The sequence below is a fragment of the Pelobates fuscus genome, chromosome 5 (genome assembly GCF_036172605.1).
Source record: "Pelobates fuscus isolate aPelFus1 chromosome 5, aPelFus1.pri, whole genome shotgun sequence".
NCBI lineage: Eukaryota > Metazoa > Chordata > Amphibia > Anura > Pelobatidae > Pelobates > Pelobates fuscus.
In genome coordinates, this window is record NC_086321.1 from 77,383,003 (window position 1) to 77,397,145 (window position 14,143).

Here is a 14,143-nt window from a genome sequence, read left to right on the forward strand (position 1 = left end):
GAGTAATAATTAAAAATATCCTAAAACATATTAATAATGCCATAAGTATACATCCACATGGGAGATATACCAATAATTTTTCAGAACTGAGAGTCTTAATTACAATGTTCGGGTTCTAAATTCATTATTCATGTTTTAAAAGGGAGAATTTGTCTTTTTTGGGGACCCTCATTTAAAACCCATGTACTCCTTTAAAATCCGTCCATGATGTTTCAGACAACCATGTTTTCCCACTTTCCCTGCCACCAAAATGTAATTAGTAGTAACAGGGAATTACCGGCCACTGCTACTTAAAGCCAGCCGCTAAGAAGAAGCTAATGGCTTCCATTATTCTCTATGGGAGCCACTACTTAGGTTCTGGTTTCCCACACTTCCCATTACCTGCTGCCGTTGACCCTGTGATCTTTACATCAACCTCTTGCTTGGTGCAAAGAAGTTAACAGATAAATCTCTGAAGGGTAGCAATATAGCATTGCATTGACATCCTCCAGCACATATCAAAGTATATTAAAGAAAAAAAGCAATAAAATGTTTAAAAAAGCCAAGAAGCATGATATAAAACATAAAATTATTCTTTAGTCCAACCTGCATTTATGCCTGCTGAGCACTCTAACCCCCATAATAGCATAGGCTTATTTAGGTTGTTGCATGCCTCTGTATATCCCTAATTTGGGTCCTCTGTCCCTAAAAAGTGCAGCACGAGTGCATCATTGAGTACACTTGCGCTATACGTAGGTCACTAGGACAAACAGTTCTCTGCATGGTCTGCCCTCAATGGGCAGGCTTGGATGATTGACAGAAAGCCTGGTGTGCAATCCTTCTGGGTGGGTGTACCCCCTGTGAGCAGCACCAGTGATGCGATCTCATCACTGACTAACCCTTTTCCACCCTCTCACCAGCGTCCCGATTATCAATTTTCAAAAGTATGTTGTTGTGGGGTCAGGAGTGTACTGGCACTGTCTAAACAGTTTAAACCCAACGTTTGAGCGTTGGTGTCTGACACTGCTGCCGCTAGCTTACATCCTCTCTGCACTGCACTACGAGGAAGGTTTAGCTGGGTGATTGGCACTACGAGGAAGGTCATTAGCTGATACTCTCAGCCGATCACTCGGCTAAACCTTCCTCGTACTGCAGTGCAGAGAAGAAGGAAGCTAGGGGTAGCAGTGTCCGACACCAAATAGCCAGCTTGTCTAAATATCTCTGTATGTGCAGTGTTTCATACATAAACAATGTACATACAGGCTCCCTGCGCCATGACCACTTCAAAACACTGAGTAATCCTGTAAAACAGGTTCAATGCTTCCTGCACTTTGTGAGCATTTATAGGGATATGTATCACTTTGAGTCAACTGTCTCATTCAAAAGCTTCAACTCTGCAGTCTGAAAAATGCAAGTACCGTATATACTCGAGTATAAGCCGACCCAAATATAAGCCGAGGCCCCTAATTTTACCCCAAAAAACTGGGAAAACTTATTGACTCGAGTATAAGACTAGGGTGGGAAATGCAGCAGCTACTGGTAAATTTCTAAATAAAATTAGATCCTAAAAAAATTATATTAATTGAATATTTATTTACAGTGTGTGTATATAATGAATGCAGTGTGTGCGTATGAATGCAGTGTGTGCGTGTATGAGTGCAGTGTGTGTGTATGAGTGCAGTGTGTGTGTATGAGTGCAGTGTGTGTGTGTATGAGTGCAGTGTGTGTGTGTATGAGTGCAGTGTGTGTGTATGAATGCAGTGTGCGTATGAGTGCAGTGTGTGCGTATGAATGCAGTGTGTGCGTGTGCGTATGAGTGCAGTGTGTGTGTATGAGTGCAGTGTGTGTGTATGAGTGCAGTGTGAGTGTATGAGTGCAGTGTGTGTGTATGAGTGCAGTGTGAGTGTATGAGTGCAGTGTGTGTGTATGAGTGCAGTGTGAGTGTATGAGTGCAGTGTGTGTATTAGTGCAGTGTGTGTGTGTATGAGTGCAGTGTGTGTATGAGTGCAGTGTGTGTGCGTATGAATGCAGTGTGTGCGTATGAATGCAGTGTGTGCGTATGAATGCAGTGTGTGCGTATGAGTGCAGTGTGAGTGTATGAGTGCAGTGTGTGTATTAGTGCAGTGTGTGTGTGTATGAGTGCAGTGTGTGTATGAATGCAGTGTGTGTGCGTATGAATGCAGTGTGTGCGTATGAGTGCAGTGTGAGTGTATGAGTGCAGTGTGAGTGTATGAGTGCAGTGTGTGTATTAGTGCAGTGTGTGTGTGTATGAGTGCAGTGTGTGTATGAGTGCAGTGTGTGTGCGTATGAATGCAGTGTGTGCGTATGAGTGCAGTGTGAGTGTATGAGTGCAGTGTGAGTGTATGAGTGCAGTGTGTGTATTAGTGCAGTGTGTGTATGAATGCAGTGTGTGTGCGTATGAATGCAGTGTGTGCGTATGAGTGCAGTGTGAGTGTGAGTGCAGTGTGAGTGTATGAGTGCAGTGTGTGTATTAGTGCAGTGTGTGTGTGTATGAGTGCAGTGTGTGTGTGTATGAGTGCAGTGTGTGTATGAATGCAGTGTGTGTGCGTATGAGTGCAGTGTGAGTATGAGTACAGTGTGAGTATGAGTGCAGTGTGAGTATGAGTGCAGTGAGTGTATGAGTGCAGTGTGTGTATTAGTGCAGTGTGTGTGTGTATGAGTGCAGTGTGTGTGCGTATGAATGCAGTGTGTGCGTATGAGTGCAGTGTGTGCGTATGAGTGCAGTGTGAGTGTATGAGTGCAGTGTGTGTATTAGTGCAGTGTGTGTGTGTATGAGTGCAGTGTGTGTATGAGTGCAGTGTGTGTATGAGTGCAGTGTGTGTATGGATGCAGTGTGTGTGTGTATGAATGCAGTGTGAGTGTATGAGTGCAGTGTGTGTATTAGTGCAGTGTGTGTGTATGAGTGCAGTGTGTGTGTGTATGAGTGCAGTGTGTGTATGAGTGCAGTGTGTGTATGAATGCAGTGTGTGTGCGTATGAATGCAGTGTGTGTGTATGAGTGCAGTGTGTGTGTATGAGTGCAGTGTGAGTGTATGAGTGCAGTGTGTGTATTAGTGCAGTGTGTGTGTGTATGAGTGCAGTGTGTGTATGAGTGCAGTGTGTGTGTGTATGAATGCAGTGTGAGTGTATGAGTGCAGTGTGTGTATTAGTGCAGTGTGTGTGTATGAGTGCAGTGTGTGTGTGTATGAGTGCAGTGTGTGTGTATGAGTGCAGTGTGTGTGTATGAGTGCAGTGTGTGTGTATGAATGCAGTGTGTGTGTATGAGTGTAGTGTGTGTGTGTATGAGTGCAGTGTGTGTGTGTATGAGTGCAGTGTGTGTATGAGTGCAGTGTGTGTTTGTGTATGTATTGGTGGGGGGTGGGCATTTTGATTATTGTTATTTTTTAATTATTATTTTAATCATTTTTCTTGTTATATTATATTATTATTTTTAATATTATTATTTTATTTATTTTATTATTATTTATATATTTATTTTTTTCGTCCCCCCTTCCTGCTTGATACATAGCAGGGAGGGGGGCTCTCACTCCCTGGTGGTCCAGTGGCATTGGCAGTAGTTCAGTGGAGGGGGCTGGCAGGAAGCTCTTACCTCTCCTGCAGCTCCTGTCAGCTCCCTCCTCCTCCGGTCCGGTCCGGTCAGCTCCCTCTGCAAGTCACAGTGTAAGTCTCGCGAGAGCCGCACTATGACCCCGCGGCTCTCGCGAGACTTACACTGGGAGCTGACAGAGGTGCTGACCGGACCGGCGCGGAGGAGAAGGGAGCTGACAGGAGCTGCAGGAGAGGTAAGCGCTCCCTGCCAGCCCCCCTCCTACACAGCCCCCAGTCTATATTATGGCAATATAAATTGCCATAATACAGACATTGACTAGAGCATGGGTCGTCAACCTGGTCCCTACCGCCCACTAGTGGGCGTTTTAGGATTTCAGGTGGGCGGTAGGGATTTCCAGGTTTTGACGACCTGACGACCGGGCGGACGGGCGGGCGGGTGCGAGCCGGCGGTACCCCTGCGACTGGGTACCGCCGTGACAAATTGCGGCTCCGGCAGGGGCGGCAAACCGCCGGGGCTGCATATGGAGGGGTCCATCGGGTGGCCCATGCTGTCAGGGCCACCCGATGGATGTGGATTGTGAGGGGGCCCGGTCAGCGCTGGGCGCTTTAACAGCGCGACCGGGCCCCCTGTGATGACATCGCAGAGCTGGGAGGAAGTGACCGCACGTCACTCCTCCCAGCTAACCCTGAGAGCCGCGCGGGAGGAAGACCAGGGAGTCAGAGTGGGAACTCTGACTCCCATCCACCTGAGCCACCACTGGACCCCAGGGAAAGTCACCCTCCTGAATCTAAAAGGTAGGAAACAGGAGGGTGACTTAAATATAATGTGTGTGTGTGTGTGTGTCTTTGTATGTATGTCTTGTGTGTCTGTATATATGTGTGTCTTGTGTGTGTGTATGTATGTGTGACTGTCTGTTGGTATGTGTGTCTTGTGTGTGTTTGTATGTATGTGTCTTGTGTGTATGTGTGTCTGTCTGTGTTCCTGTATGTGTCGTGTGTGTCTTGTGTATGTGTGTGTGTCGTGTGTGTCTGTATGTGTCGTGTGTGTGTGTATCTGTGTCTGTATTTGTGTGTGTATGTGTGTGTGTGTGTGTGTGTATGTATGTGTCGTGTGTGTATGTATGTGTCGTGTGTGTATGTATGTATGTATGTGTGTGTGTATGTATGTGTGTCATGTGTGTGTGTCTGTATGTGTTGTGTGTGTCTGTATGTGTCATGTGTGTCTGTATGTGTCGTGTATGTATGTGTCGTGTGTGTGTGTATCTATGTGTCTGTATTTGTGTATCTATGTGTCTGTATTTGTGTGTGTGTGTATGTATGTGTTGTGTGTGTGTATGTATGTCGTGTGTATGTATGTGTTGTGTGTGTGTATGTATGTCGTGTGTGTATGTGTTGTGTGTGTGTGTATGTATGTGTCGTGTGTGTGTATGTATGTGTCGTGTGTGTGTATGTATGTGTATGTGTCGTGTATGTGTCATGTGTGTGTGTGTGTATGTGTGTGTGTATTTGTCGTGTGTGTGTGTGTATGTGTCGTGTGTGTGTATGTATGTGTCGTGTGTGTGTATGTATGTGTCGTGTGTGTGTATGTATGTGTGTCGTGTGTGTGTCTGTATGTGTGTCGTGTGTGTGTCTGTATGTGTGTCTGTATGTGTGTCTTGTACGTGTGTCTTGTACGTGTGTCTGTCTGTTATAGTGGACTATATAGTAAGTGGGCTACCTAGCTCAGCCTTCCTACTGGGCATTGCTACAAGGAAGGTTAAAAAATAGAAAAAAGGGGAAAAAAAAGGTGGGGAGGGGAATTGAGGAGGGAGAGGAGATGAGCTGACGCACAAGAAAAATCATAGAGAGATAATATGAGAAATCATATTATGCGCAAACAGAGAAGTCGTCTGAATATCACTGAAAGAGACCTTCGTTTGTTCCTTACGAAAATCGAACCAGATATCAAATATTTAGTCTCGCAGCATCAACCTCAAGGATCTCATTAATCACTAGTAAAGGTAATTTCAATTTACTTTATTGTTTTCTCATTAAACTTTATAAAGTTAAAAACCTTATAAACCTGCATTAAGTAGAAATAAAAAGATAAATGTACGTACATTTATTTTTTGTAAAACACCCTCCTTTCTAAAAAATATTCCGCATTTGCGCGAAAACTGGTGGGCGGTAAGGAAATTTTTTCAACCAAAAAGTTGCATTAGTGGGCGGTAGGTAAAAAAAGGTTGACTACCACTGGACTAGAGTATAAGCCGAGTTGGGGTTTTTCAACACAAAAAATGTGCCGAAAAACTCGACTTATACTCGAGTAAATATGATTTTTTTCATATTTGTCTGCTTTTTCTTTCTTATGCTTACCCACTCCAGGGGGGACACCAATCTTACCAATCAGTGTCCTATCTCTAGGAAGATAGGGAAGATATTGAGTATGATAAGTGTGATTCATGCAGTGTAGGCTTAGGTGTTGGGTTTCTTTCTCCTGCGGCTGCAAAATTATGTCATGTCATTGGTGAACTTGTATGAAACTAAGAAGGGTGGATAAAAGGGGACGGGTGGCTAAAGAAATTCCTCTAGCTGAGAGGAGTGTTCAATAATGCAATCTGACCAAGTTTACAGTAAGTTTATAAACGTTTATTACATACTTTTCAAAGCTTTTCTTCATTTTTTAGGGGTTTGTATATTTGTTTAAAACTGCTTGCTTGCTTGCTTTTAAAAAAAAAAATCTCAAGTTATGCAGGTTACTTTAAAGGGACACTATAGTCCTCAAAACAACTTTAGCTTAATGAAACAATTTTGGTGTATAGATCATGCCCCTGCAGTCTCGCTGCTCGATTCACTGCCATTTGGGAGTTAAATCACTTTGTTTTTGCAGCGTAGTCATACCTCCTTGCATGTGACTTGCCCAGTCTTCCTAAACACTTCCTGTATAGAGAGATCTAATGTTTACACTTCATTATTGCAAATTATGTTTAATTTCTTATCTCCTGCACTGTTACTAGCGTCAAGACCATGCAGGAGCCTCCTGTGTGCGAAGTTCAATTAACAGAGCAAGAGATAAAAACTTTTAAAGCAGGTTAATTTCTGAAATTGAAACCATTTTGTTTTCATGCAGGCTGTGAGTGTGAGTCACAGCCAGAGGAGGTGTGGCTAGGGCTGCATAAACAGAAACAAATGTGGTTTAACTCCTTAATGGCAGAATTTCAAACATTTTGGCTCCTTAAAGGCAGTTAAAACAAAAGTGATTTAACTGTTAATGGCAGTGAATTGGGCCGTGAGATTGCTCAATTCTTTTACTTCTAATGCACCCCTTTGTATTTTTTTGACTTTATAGTGCCTGCTCGAAACTCACTCACAACCTTCTCGCTTCTCGTTCTGCTTCTAACTTTTCCTCTGTTATTTCTTATTTCTACATGTCTTATGGACTCTTCAGATCTCTTCTCCCTCTTTCAACAAGCCCAGTTGTATTTTTCTGTCTTTCCCATCTTTTTCTCTTGTTTATGTCCCTTCGTGGAGTGTCCAGTTCAGTTGCACTACCTCTCTCTCTCCAACTTACTCACATCCTTTTTCTTGACCAACTATATGAGGGTGCCTCGTTCCTGACTAACATTCTCCACCATTTCCATGTCACTTAAGATCAGTAAAAGCCAGAGGACTCAACTCACCTTTTAAAAGACATAGTCTCTTAAGTTGGTCACACAGAACATGAAGTCTAAAGGTGTGGCAGTAGTGCTCAGAGCTTCTTGCCCCCTTACTGACACAGTAACTTTCGCAGATCCCCAAGACATATATATTATCCTTATTGGTAAGATAGGTACTCATAACTTCACAATTTGTTTCATTTATGTGCCCAATAACCCAGACTCAATGTTTAGGCAATCTATTTCAACTCATACCTTAGCTTCCTCAAACCTAATTATTGGTGGGGAATGCAATGCAGTCTCTGGGCAGCCCATAAACAGGTAATCCGAGGGAAATTAATAAACTTAGCTTCACGTTTAAAGAAACAACATTTCCAAAAATGAACTGACACAATTACAGAATTGAAACAACTGGATTTTCCACAAGACATCTTAATTGACACAAATGTTAGCACAATTAACAGACCGTGAAAAGCAGACACTGGAAAAACATCACACTATCAGACACATATAAGGCTTCAATGTGGACAAGACAGAAATATTGTAAAAAGAGATAACAAGGCGAGAGTCGGCGCCTTACTGGGTAGGTGCCTAAAACATAACATAGAACCCAAAAAGATAGGAATCCCTCTATAACCACACACCCTTACTTTAGTCCTGCAGAAATGAAACAAACAATAAAATGCAAAACTAGTGAGGCGGTTGAGATGGATAGGCTAACATCTCATATCCACAACTCCCCTAAGATGTTCCAAAAAATGTAAGACCCTTGACTTGCTGGAAACACAACATAGTCGCCATCCAAACCTCAGCAAACATTATCGATCAAGTCCTTTGGGCACTCTTACTTACTCTCTCTACTATGAAAGAACTCCTTAACCAAATTTACATTTTGCAGGGTGGTGTCGGACACTTCTTCTTAAAGTTTTTACTGTTTCTTACCCTTTTATTCCGTTAAACACTATACCTTTACCCTCCCCTTTATACCTTGCTTTTGCTCCTAATTCTCTATCCTCTACTTACTGATGGTAACTCTGTTTCTTCTTTCATCCTACTAATTTCTAACCTTTTCTCCGTTAGCTATATCTTCCCTGGTTAATTTATACCTAATTTCTTGTCTTTACCCCACTCAGAATTCCAAATTACCTTAACCCCTTAAGGACCAAACTTCTGGAATAAAATTGAATCATGACATGTCACACACGTCATGTGTCCTTAAGGGGTTAAAGATGAAGTCTATGCACTTAAACAGGGGATTCCTTAAATCTATTTTCTGAAATCACTCATCGGTGATACCTGGCAACACTTGGAGTACATTTCCCTTGGTGTCTTCCCACTACCCTACTCTCATATGGGTGTGTGTACTATATGTTTCAGCCACATTAGCAGCTTATGCTAAATTAAGGATTGTTGTGCATTCAAATGATTATGAATATGATATGTTATCTTATTTTGTCTTAATAGAGATCATGCATTGTGTTGCCAAAGTATGCATCAATATTATTAGATGAATACATTTATTTTTACTAAAGAATTTTTAAAAAAGAAAGACATCTCTCAGTTTGGCTATGTTTGAAATGTTTCCCAACTCCATATGGCTAGATTTTTATAAATCTCTATAACTCTTTGTTACATTATAAAAAATTGTGTATATTGGTATATATTGATTTCGATGATTACTATGTGAAAACAACATTCTACACACCATAACCGCTACAGTATATTGTAAATATGATGCAAGGAGCGTTTGGGTTTAGTGCCTCATTAACTGCCACTTTCATTCACAGCCAGGGCCGGATTAACATAGGGGCTAATGGAGCTGCAGCTCCAGGCCTATGCCCATGGAATAGGCCCATTGCTTAAAAAAAACAAAAAACATGTGGTTGTAGGGAAAATAAACTTGTGTGGACTGGCTGACAATGAAATTAGTTAAGGTAAAGCTGGCTTTGCACCCTATGCAAATGCTCTTGCTGCTTCAGTCTCTCTAACTCTGTGGCATGTTTCTTCTACACTCACTTCACAACTTTCCTCTGGCCCAGGTTGTGTAACAGGAGGACAAGTGTGTGCTACTGGACAGTCCTTAGAAAGTGTGGAACATCATTGGACGCATTTATGCTAAGCTCAGAGTGCTGTCTGCATATTATGCCCTTAGTTGGCCAGCCTGCATGATTGGCAGGCAGCCTGACATGCATTCACGCCAGGCTGACCTAATTCTCTGGGCAGATTTTTGGGGGCATGTCTGGTTGTTTTGGTTACATGGTTTGCATCAGTGGCCCACCCTTTTACCCGCCTACTGAAATCCTGCTTCACTGGACACTGCTGTTAGGGGGTATAGATTTACTTGAAAGATGAAAGTGAGAGATTAGCATAGGGTATGTGTTTTCTGATAGGTATATCCTGTGAGTTTCCCTCCAGCACCACCTCCACCAAATACATGACGCTTGGGAGGTATAACTGTTTTAGTGTTTTCTGATAATACGATTCTATAATTAGGCCCATCATAATTGTCAGTACCAGGCGCAATGGACTCTTAATCTGGCCCTGCTCACAGCCTTTCATTTCCATCTGAATTTGGACAGCAAATAATAAAATCAAATTCCAATTGTTTTATGTTTTTAAATTTAAGGTTTTGTTTTATTAGCAAATTCTTCAAAAAATTAGGAGGACTGATTAAAAGGGCTCAATGCCTCCTTGCACAATAACAGTCACAGTTGCATTAGTTTTGATGTTTAGAGAGCTTCTTTAATAACTTGAAAAATGTTGAATAATAATTATTTTCAAGTTATTCTTTTAATGAAAGCATTCATGACATCTCCATCTTTACACAGTGATACCCGACCCTCCAGTTGACCTGAATTGGACTCTTTTGAGCATCAGTGACACATTACTTCGCGTGGACTTAAAGTTAAAATGGAGTCCACCTCCGTCAGCAGATGTTAAAAGTGGGTGGATTAAACTGGAATATGAGGTTCACTACCAAGAACTTAATAGTACCAAATGGATAGTTGTAAGTTTTTCTTGCTTTATTCTCTTTGTACTATAGCTTATATTATTTCCTTCAACATTAGGTTGATCAGATTACTGACTTTTTTGTGTTTACCAAAGACTGGGAAATTACAAATCACAGACATATATATATATATTCAATGTTATGTGGCTAATCAGCGCATAAATCTGCAAAATAAGTCTTTCAGGGTAGTATATAAAACAGACTTGTTATAGAGCAAATAGAGATGCTCTAAATTATAAACTCCAAATGGTAGGAACAAGCATCCCTTATTCAGTGTATCCAAATGTACTGTACTCCCTGTTATAATTGCTGTATAATTTACCAAACGTACTGTACCTCTACTCTAGTATAACCTATATTATGCCAAGTGCACCTATTAATGCTCTATAAATAAAATGCACGTGTGACAGCAGCTCCCATGCCACTGACATTTGGAGAGTGTGAAGGCCAGCTTCCTTCCCACAGACTATGCACCCCTAAAAGGTACTACTGTCGCTGCTGGGTGCCCTGGATGCTTAGTTTGCTTCCAAACCAGACTTAGGGAGCTCTGGGGATCACCTGGATTTGTTTTGCATCTTGAGCAGGAGAAACCCTTAAACACTCTGGAACTGTTGCCCCTGAATGAATGGGTGTGTTTGAATTAGAAGAGATGGTCCAGAAGGAATTGTAGCTGGACAATGCTTACCTTATGGTGGTATGCAGTAGAGGAATATCCATGGCTAGCAGATTAACGACCCTCCAGAGGGTGAGCACTATGATGACCCTGGTCATTGTTGGAGGCCTTTCAGGATAATATCAGGTTTGGAAGGCGTGATTAGTTTCGATTCTGAAACATCTGGGACAATAGGGAAGGCCTACTGGATTTCTTAGAAGCAACAGAGCAATTTTACCAGGAAAGATACATTGAGATTTCTCTCGTTTTCAAGTATGTCCTGGGTCCACAAAACATTGCATTGAGACAATAGGGTACAAAAAAAAATACAAAATCAATATTAATACACAATATATACAAAATTTAACATAGAACAGGTAGGAAATATGAAATCAACCATAACACGTGCATTCTATTTTGAGGTATGTAGAGAGGGATCTCTTAAAGGACTTGAGGCTTGAGGAAGATTTTAAAGTGTGCGGGAGGTCGTTACATAATTCCGGTGCTCTGTATGAAAAGGAGGATCGGGCTGCTTTCTTTTTGTATTGAGGTAGACTAAATAAAGTGCTGGTACTGGATCGGAGGTTATAGGAGTTGGGAACAGGCGAGGAGAACATTTTGCTCAGGTAGGGTAGAGTTTCCCAGAAAAGCTCTTAAACACAAGGCTGGAAAGATGAAGGTTGCGCCTGGATTCCAGTGACAACCAGTTTAGTTCTTTTAGCATGTCACAATAGTGGGTCCTGTAATTACATTGTAGCACAAATCAGCAGAACGAGTTATACAATGTATTGAGTTTATTAACTTGGGATTGCAGTTCAGGTGCATATTCTACATCCCCATAATCAATGATTGGCATCAGCTTTTGCTTTACAATTTTTTTCCTTTACTGTAGGGTGTGACAAAACTGGAGATTGTGCACAAATATGACTATTGTCCATATTTTTTATGATTCCCTTTGTTTGTTGCACTGTTGCCCATGTGTTTCATCTGTTGGTTCGGCTGGATAGACTACCAGACAAACTGTGGAGTTACTGGGTGGCCACCATTTCATGTATCAGAGGCACATGGTGAGAACAATGGATGAAGCACATGGTGAGAACAATGGATGGCGGCCATTTTACCTCACAGACACTCTTTTGACTTTTCTACATGGTGCCATCTCGCCGGTATTTGGTGCACAAAACTACAGAACAGGGGACACATTTAACAGTAATTATTTTTCATATAGCCTGTATATGTTCTGCTGAATCTGCATTAAACCGTATCTTCCAAACTACTGAACGGATGTGGGTGAATTCTGGATATGTGGTTCACCCAGATCCCCCGGTTCCGAGGATATATTTATGGGGTTATTGCATGTTTTGGGGTCCCTGTGATATGTTTTATTATACTGTATTTTCCTGCCTGTGATAATTAAGTTAGTCTATTGTGTTGAGATAATTGTATCACAGGCAGAGGGGAGGATTTCTGATGTAATGAATGGGAGTGTTAGCTGTGTTGTAATGTGTTGATTGGTTGTTCTTCAAAACCCTGTGGGCAGTACTATGTTTGTAGAATGTGAATAAAAGAGGCTGTATGTGCCAGTACAGACAGTTCTTCTTGACCCTCAACATGTAGTCTTGTCTCGTGATTGGAGGGGACAGCTATACTCACACTGGGGATTTCTATGCTCTGCATACTCCCCTGAGCTTGAATCACTTAGCTCTTTTAAGAGCTTGTTCCTGATACGCTCTCCTGGAGGAGAGGTCTTCCCCACGGTCCTGGAGGACAGAAGCTGATCCAGGGTGTACAGAAGACGTCGGGACTCCAGTTAAGCTATGGCGGTTGTGGAGTCTGCATTGGTTGTGGTGTCCGGTGCGGTGCTTGTGGTCCTCGGCGCAGGCTAGGAAGCGTCCATCAATGGAAGGTACTAGGTCGGAGTACGGGAAGTTCCATTACATAGGGCTTAGACAGGATTTGTTTCTGTACAGGGCACCTAGTTTTAGATAAAGTTTAGATGCAAGTTTTTCTATGTGGAGGACAAAATATAGATTGGGGTCTAACAACAAACCCAAGTATTTGAAAGAGTGGACTGCCGTCAGTGTGCTATTTGAATTAGTTTTGATGGATAGGTGGGAATTGTATAATTTGTGTAATTTAGGTACAATTCCAAAGATCATTGTAAGAGTTTTGTAAATGTTTAGGAAAAGTTAGTTTTTTGCGATCAACTTTTCTACCTCTGTAAGCTGGTCTTGGAGCACAGCCTCAAGCTGCAGTAGATCGGATTTGCTTGCATAGATTACTGTGTCGTCCTCATACATGTGTACATTTGAGGATTTGCAGACATTAGGCAGATCATTTATAAATAATGTAAATAGTATGGGGCCGAGAATGGAACCTTCGGGAACACCACACATGACTGGGAGAGGGAGGGAGTCGCTGTCAGAATATTGCGAGCTATCCGATACATATGATCGAAACCAGGTTAGCAGACAATCACCAATACCTGAGTTTTTGAGTTTGTACAGTAGAATGTCGTGGTCTACTGTGTCAAAGGCCTTTGCAAAATCAAGGAAAATAGCTCCAGTTAGGTCTCCTTGTTCCATGCCAGTTTGGATGTCACTGCAAACCTTTAAGAGGGCAGTTGTAGTAGAGTTATTTGGGCAAAAACCTGATTTATCAGGGGTCAGATAGTTTGATTGTTGGTAATACTCACATAGTTGCGTATGGACACATTTTTCTAAGATTTCTGACAATACTGGGAGCAATGATATTGGGCGATAGTTAGAAACTAAAGTAGTGTCACCACTTTTATGGATAGGCAGTACTCTTGCAGTCTTCCAAAGTTTGGGTATGTATCCAGACACCAATGATTCATTAATTAGGGCTGTGACAGGTTTGGCAATTGCCGGCGCACTGAGCTTCAACAGAATTGCTGGGATTTGATCAGACTGGTTTTTCATTTTTAGATTATTATTTTTTTAATGACACTAATATGTACAGGTCTAAAAATGAACTTGTCTACATTGGGTCTTTGCAAATTTAGTAGGGCCTGATCCACATTTGTAGTTTCAGGATGTGTGTCATTTATTATCTTGGCAATCAGGGTAGTGGAGCATCCGACAAAATAATTGTTAAAGGCATTTGCTACATCTAAGGGAAGTTGCAGGGAGGGTTGGGAGTGGTTTGGAGGAGTTTGTAATTTATTTATGACTTTCCAAAAGTTTCTAGGGTTTGATAGGTTATTGTTCAGATTTTCACAGAAATATTGGGCCTTGGCCAATTCTGTTTGTTTTGTGTGATCATTCATAGAGCAAGT

At 41.8% G+C, this 14,143-nt stretch overlaps 1 protein-coding gene across 3 annotated transcripts in view; it reads left to right on the forward strand.

The window, feature by feature from the left end:
* GHR (growth hormone receptor) overlaps positions 1-14,143 on the forward strand; it is a 191,032-nt gene that overhangs the window by 134,095 nt on the left and 42,794 nt on the right. For all 3 annotated transcript variants that reach the window (XM_063454010.1, XM_063454012.1, XM_063454011.1), the window contains exon 5: positions 10,012-10,190. In XM_063454010.1, the coding sequence (XP_063310080.1) occupies positions 10,012-10,190 (179 nt within the window). The remainder of the gene's footprint in view (positions 1-10,011; positions 10,191-14,143) is intronic.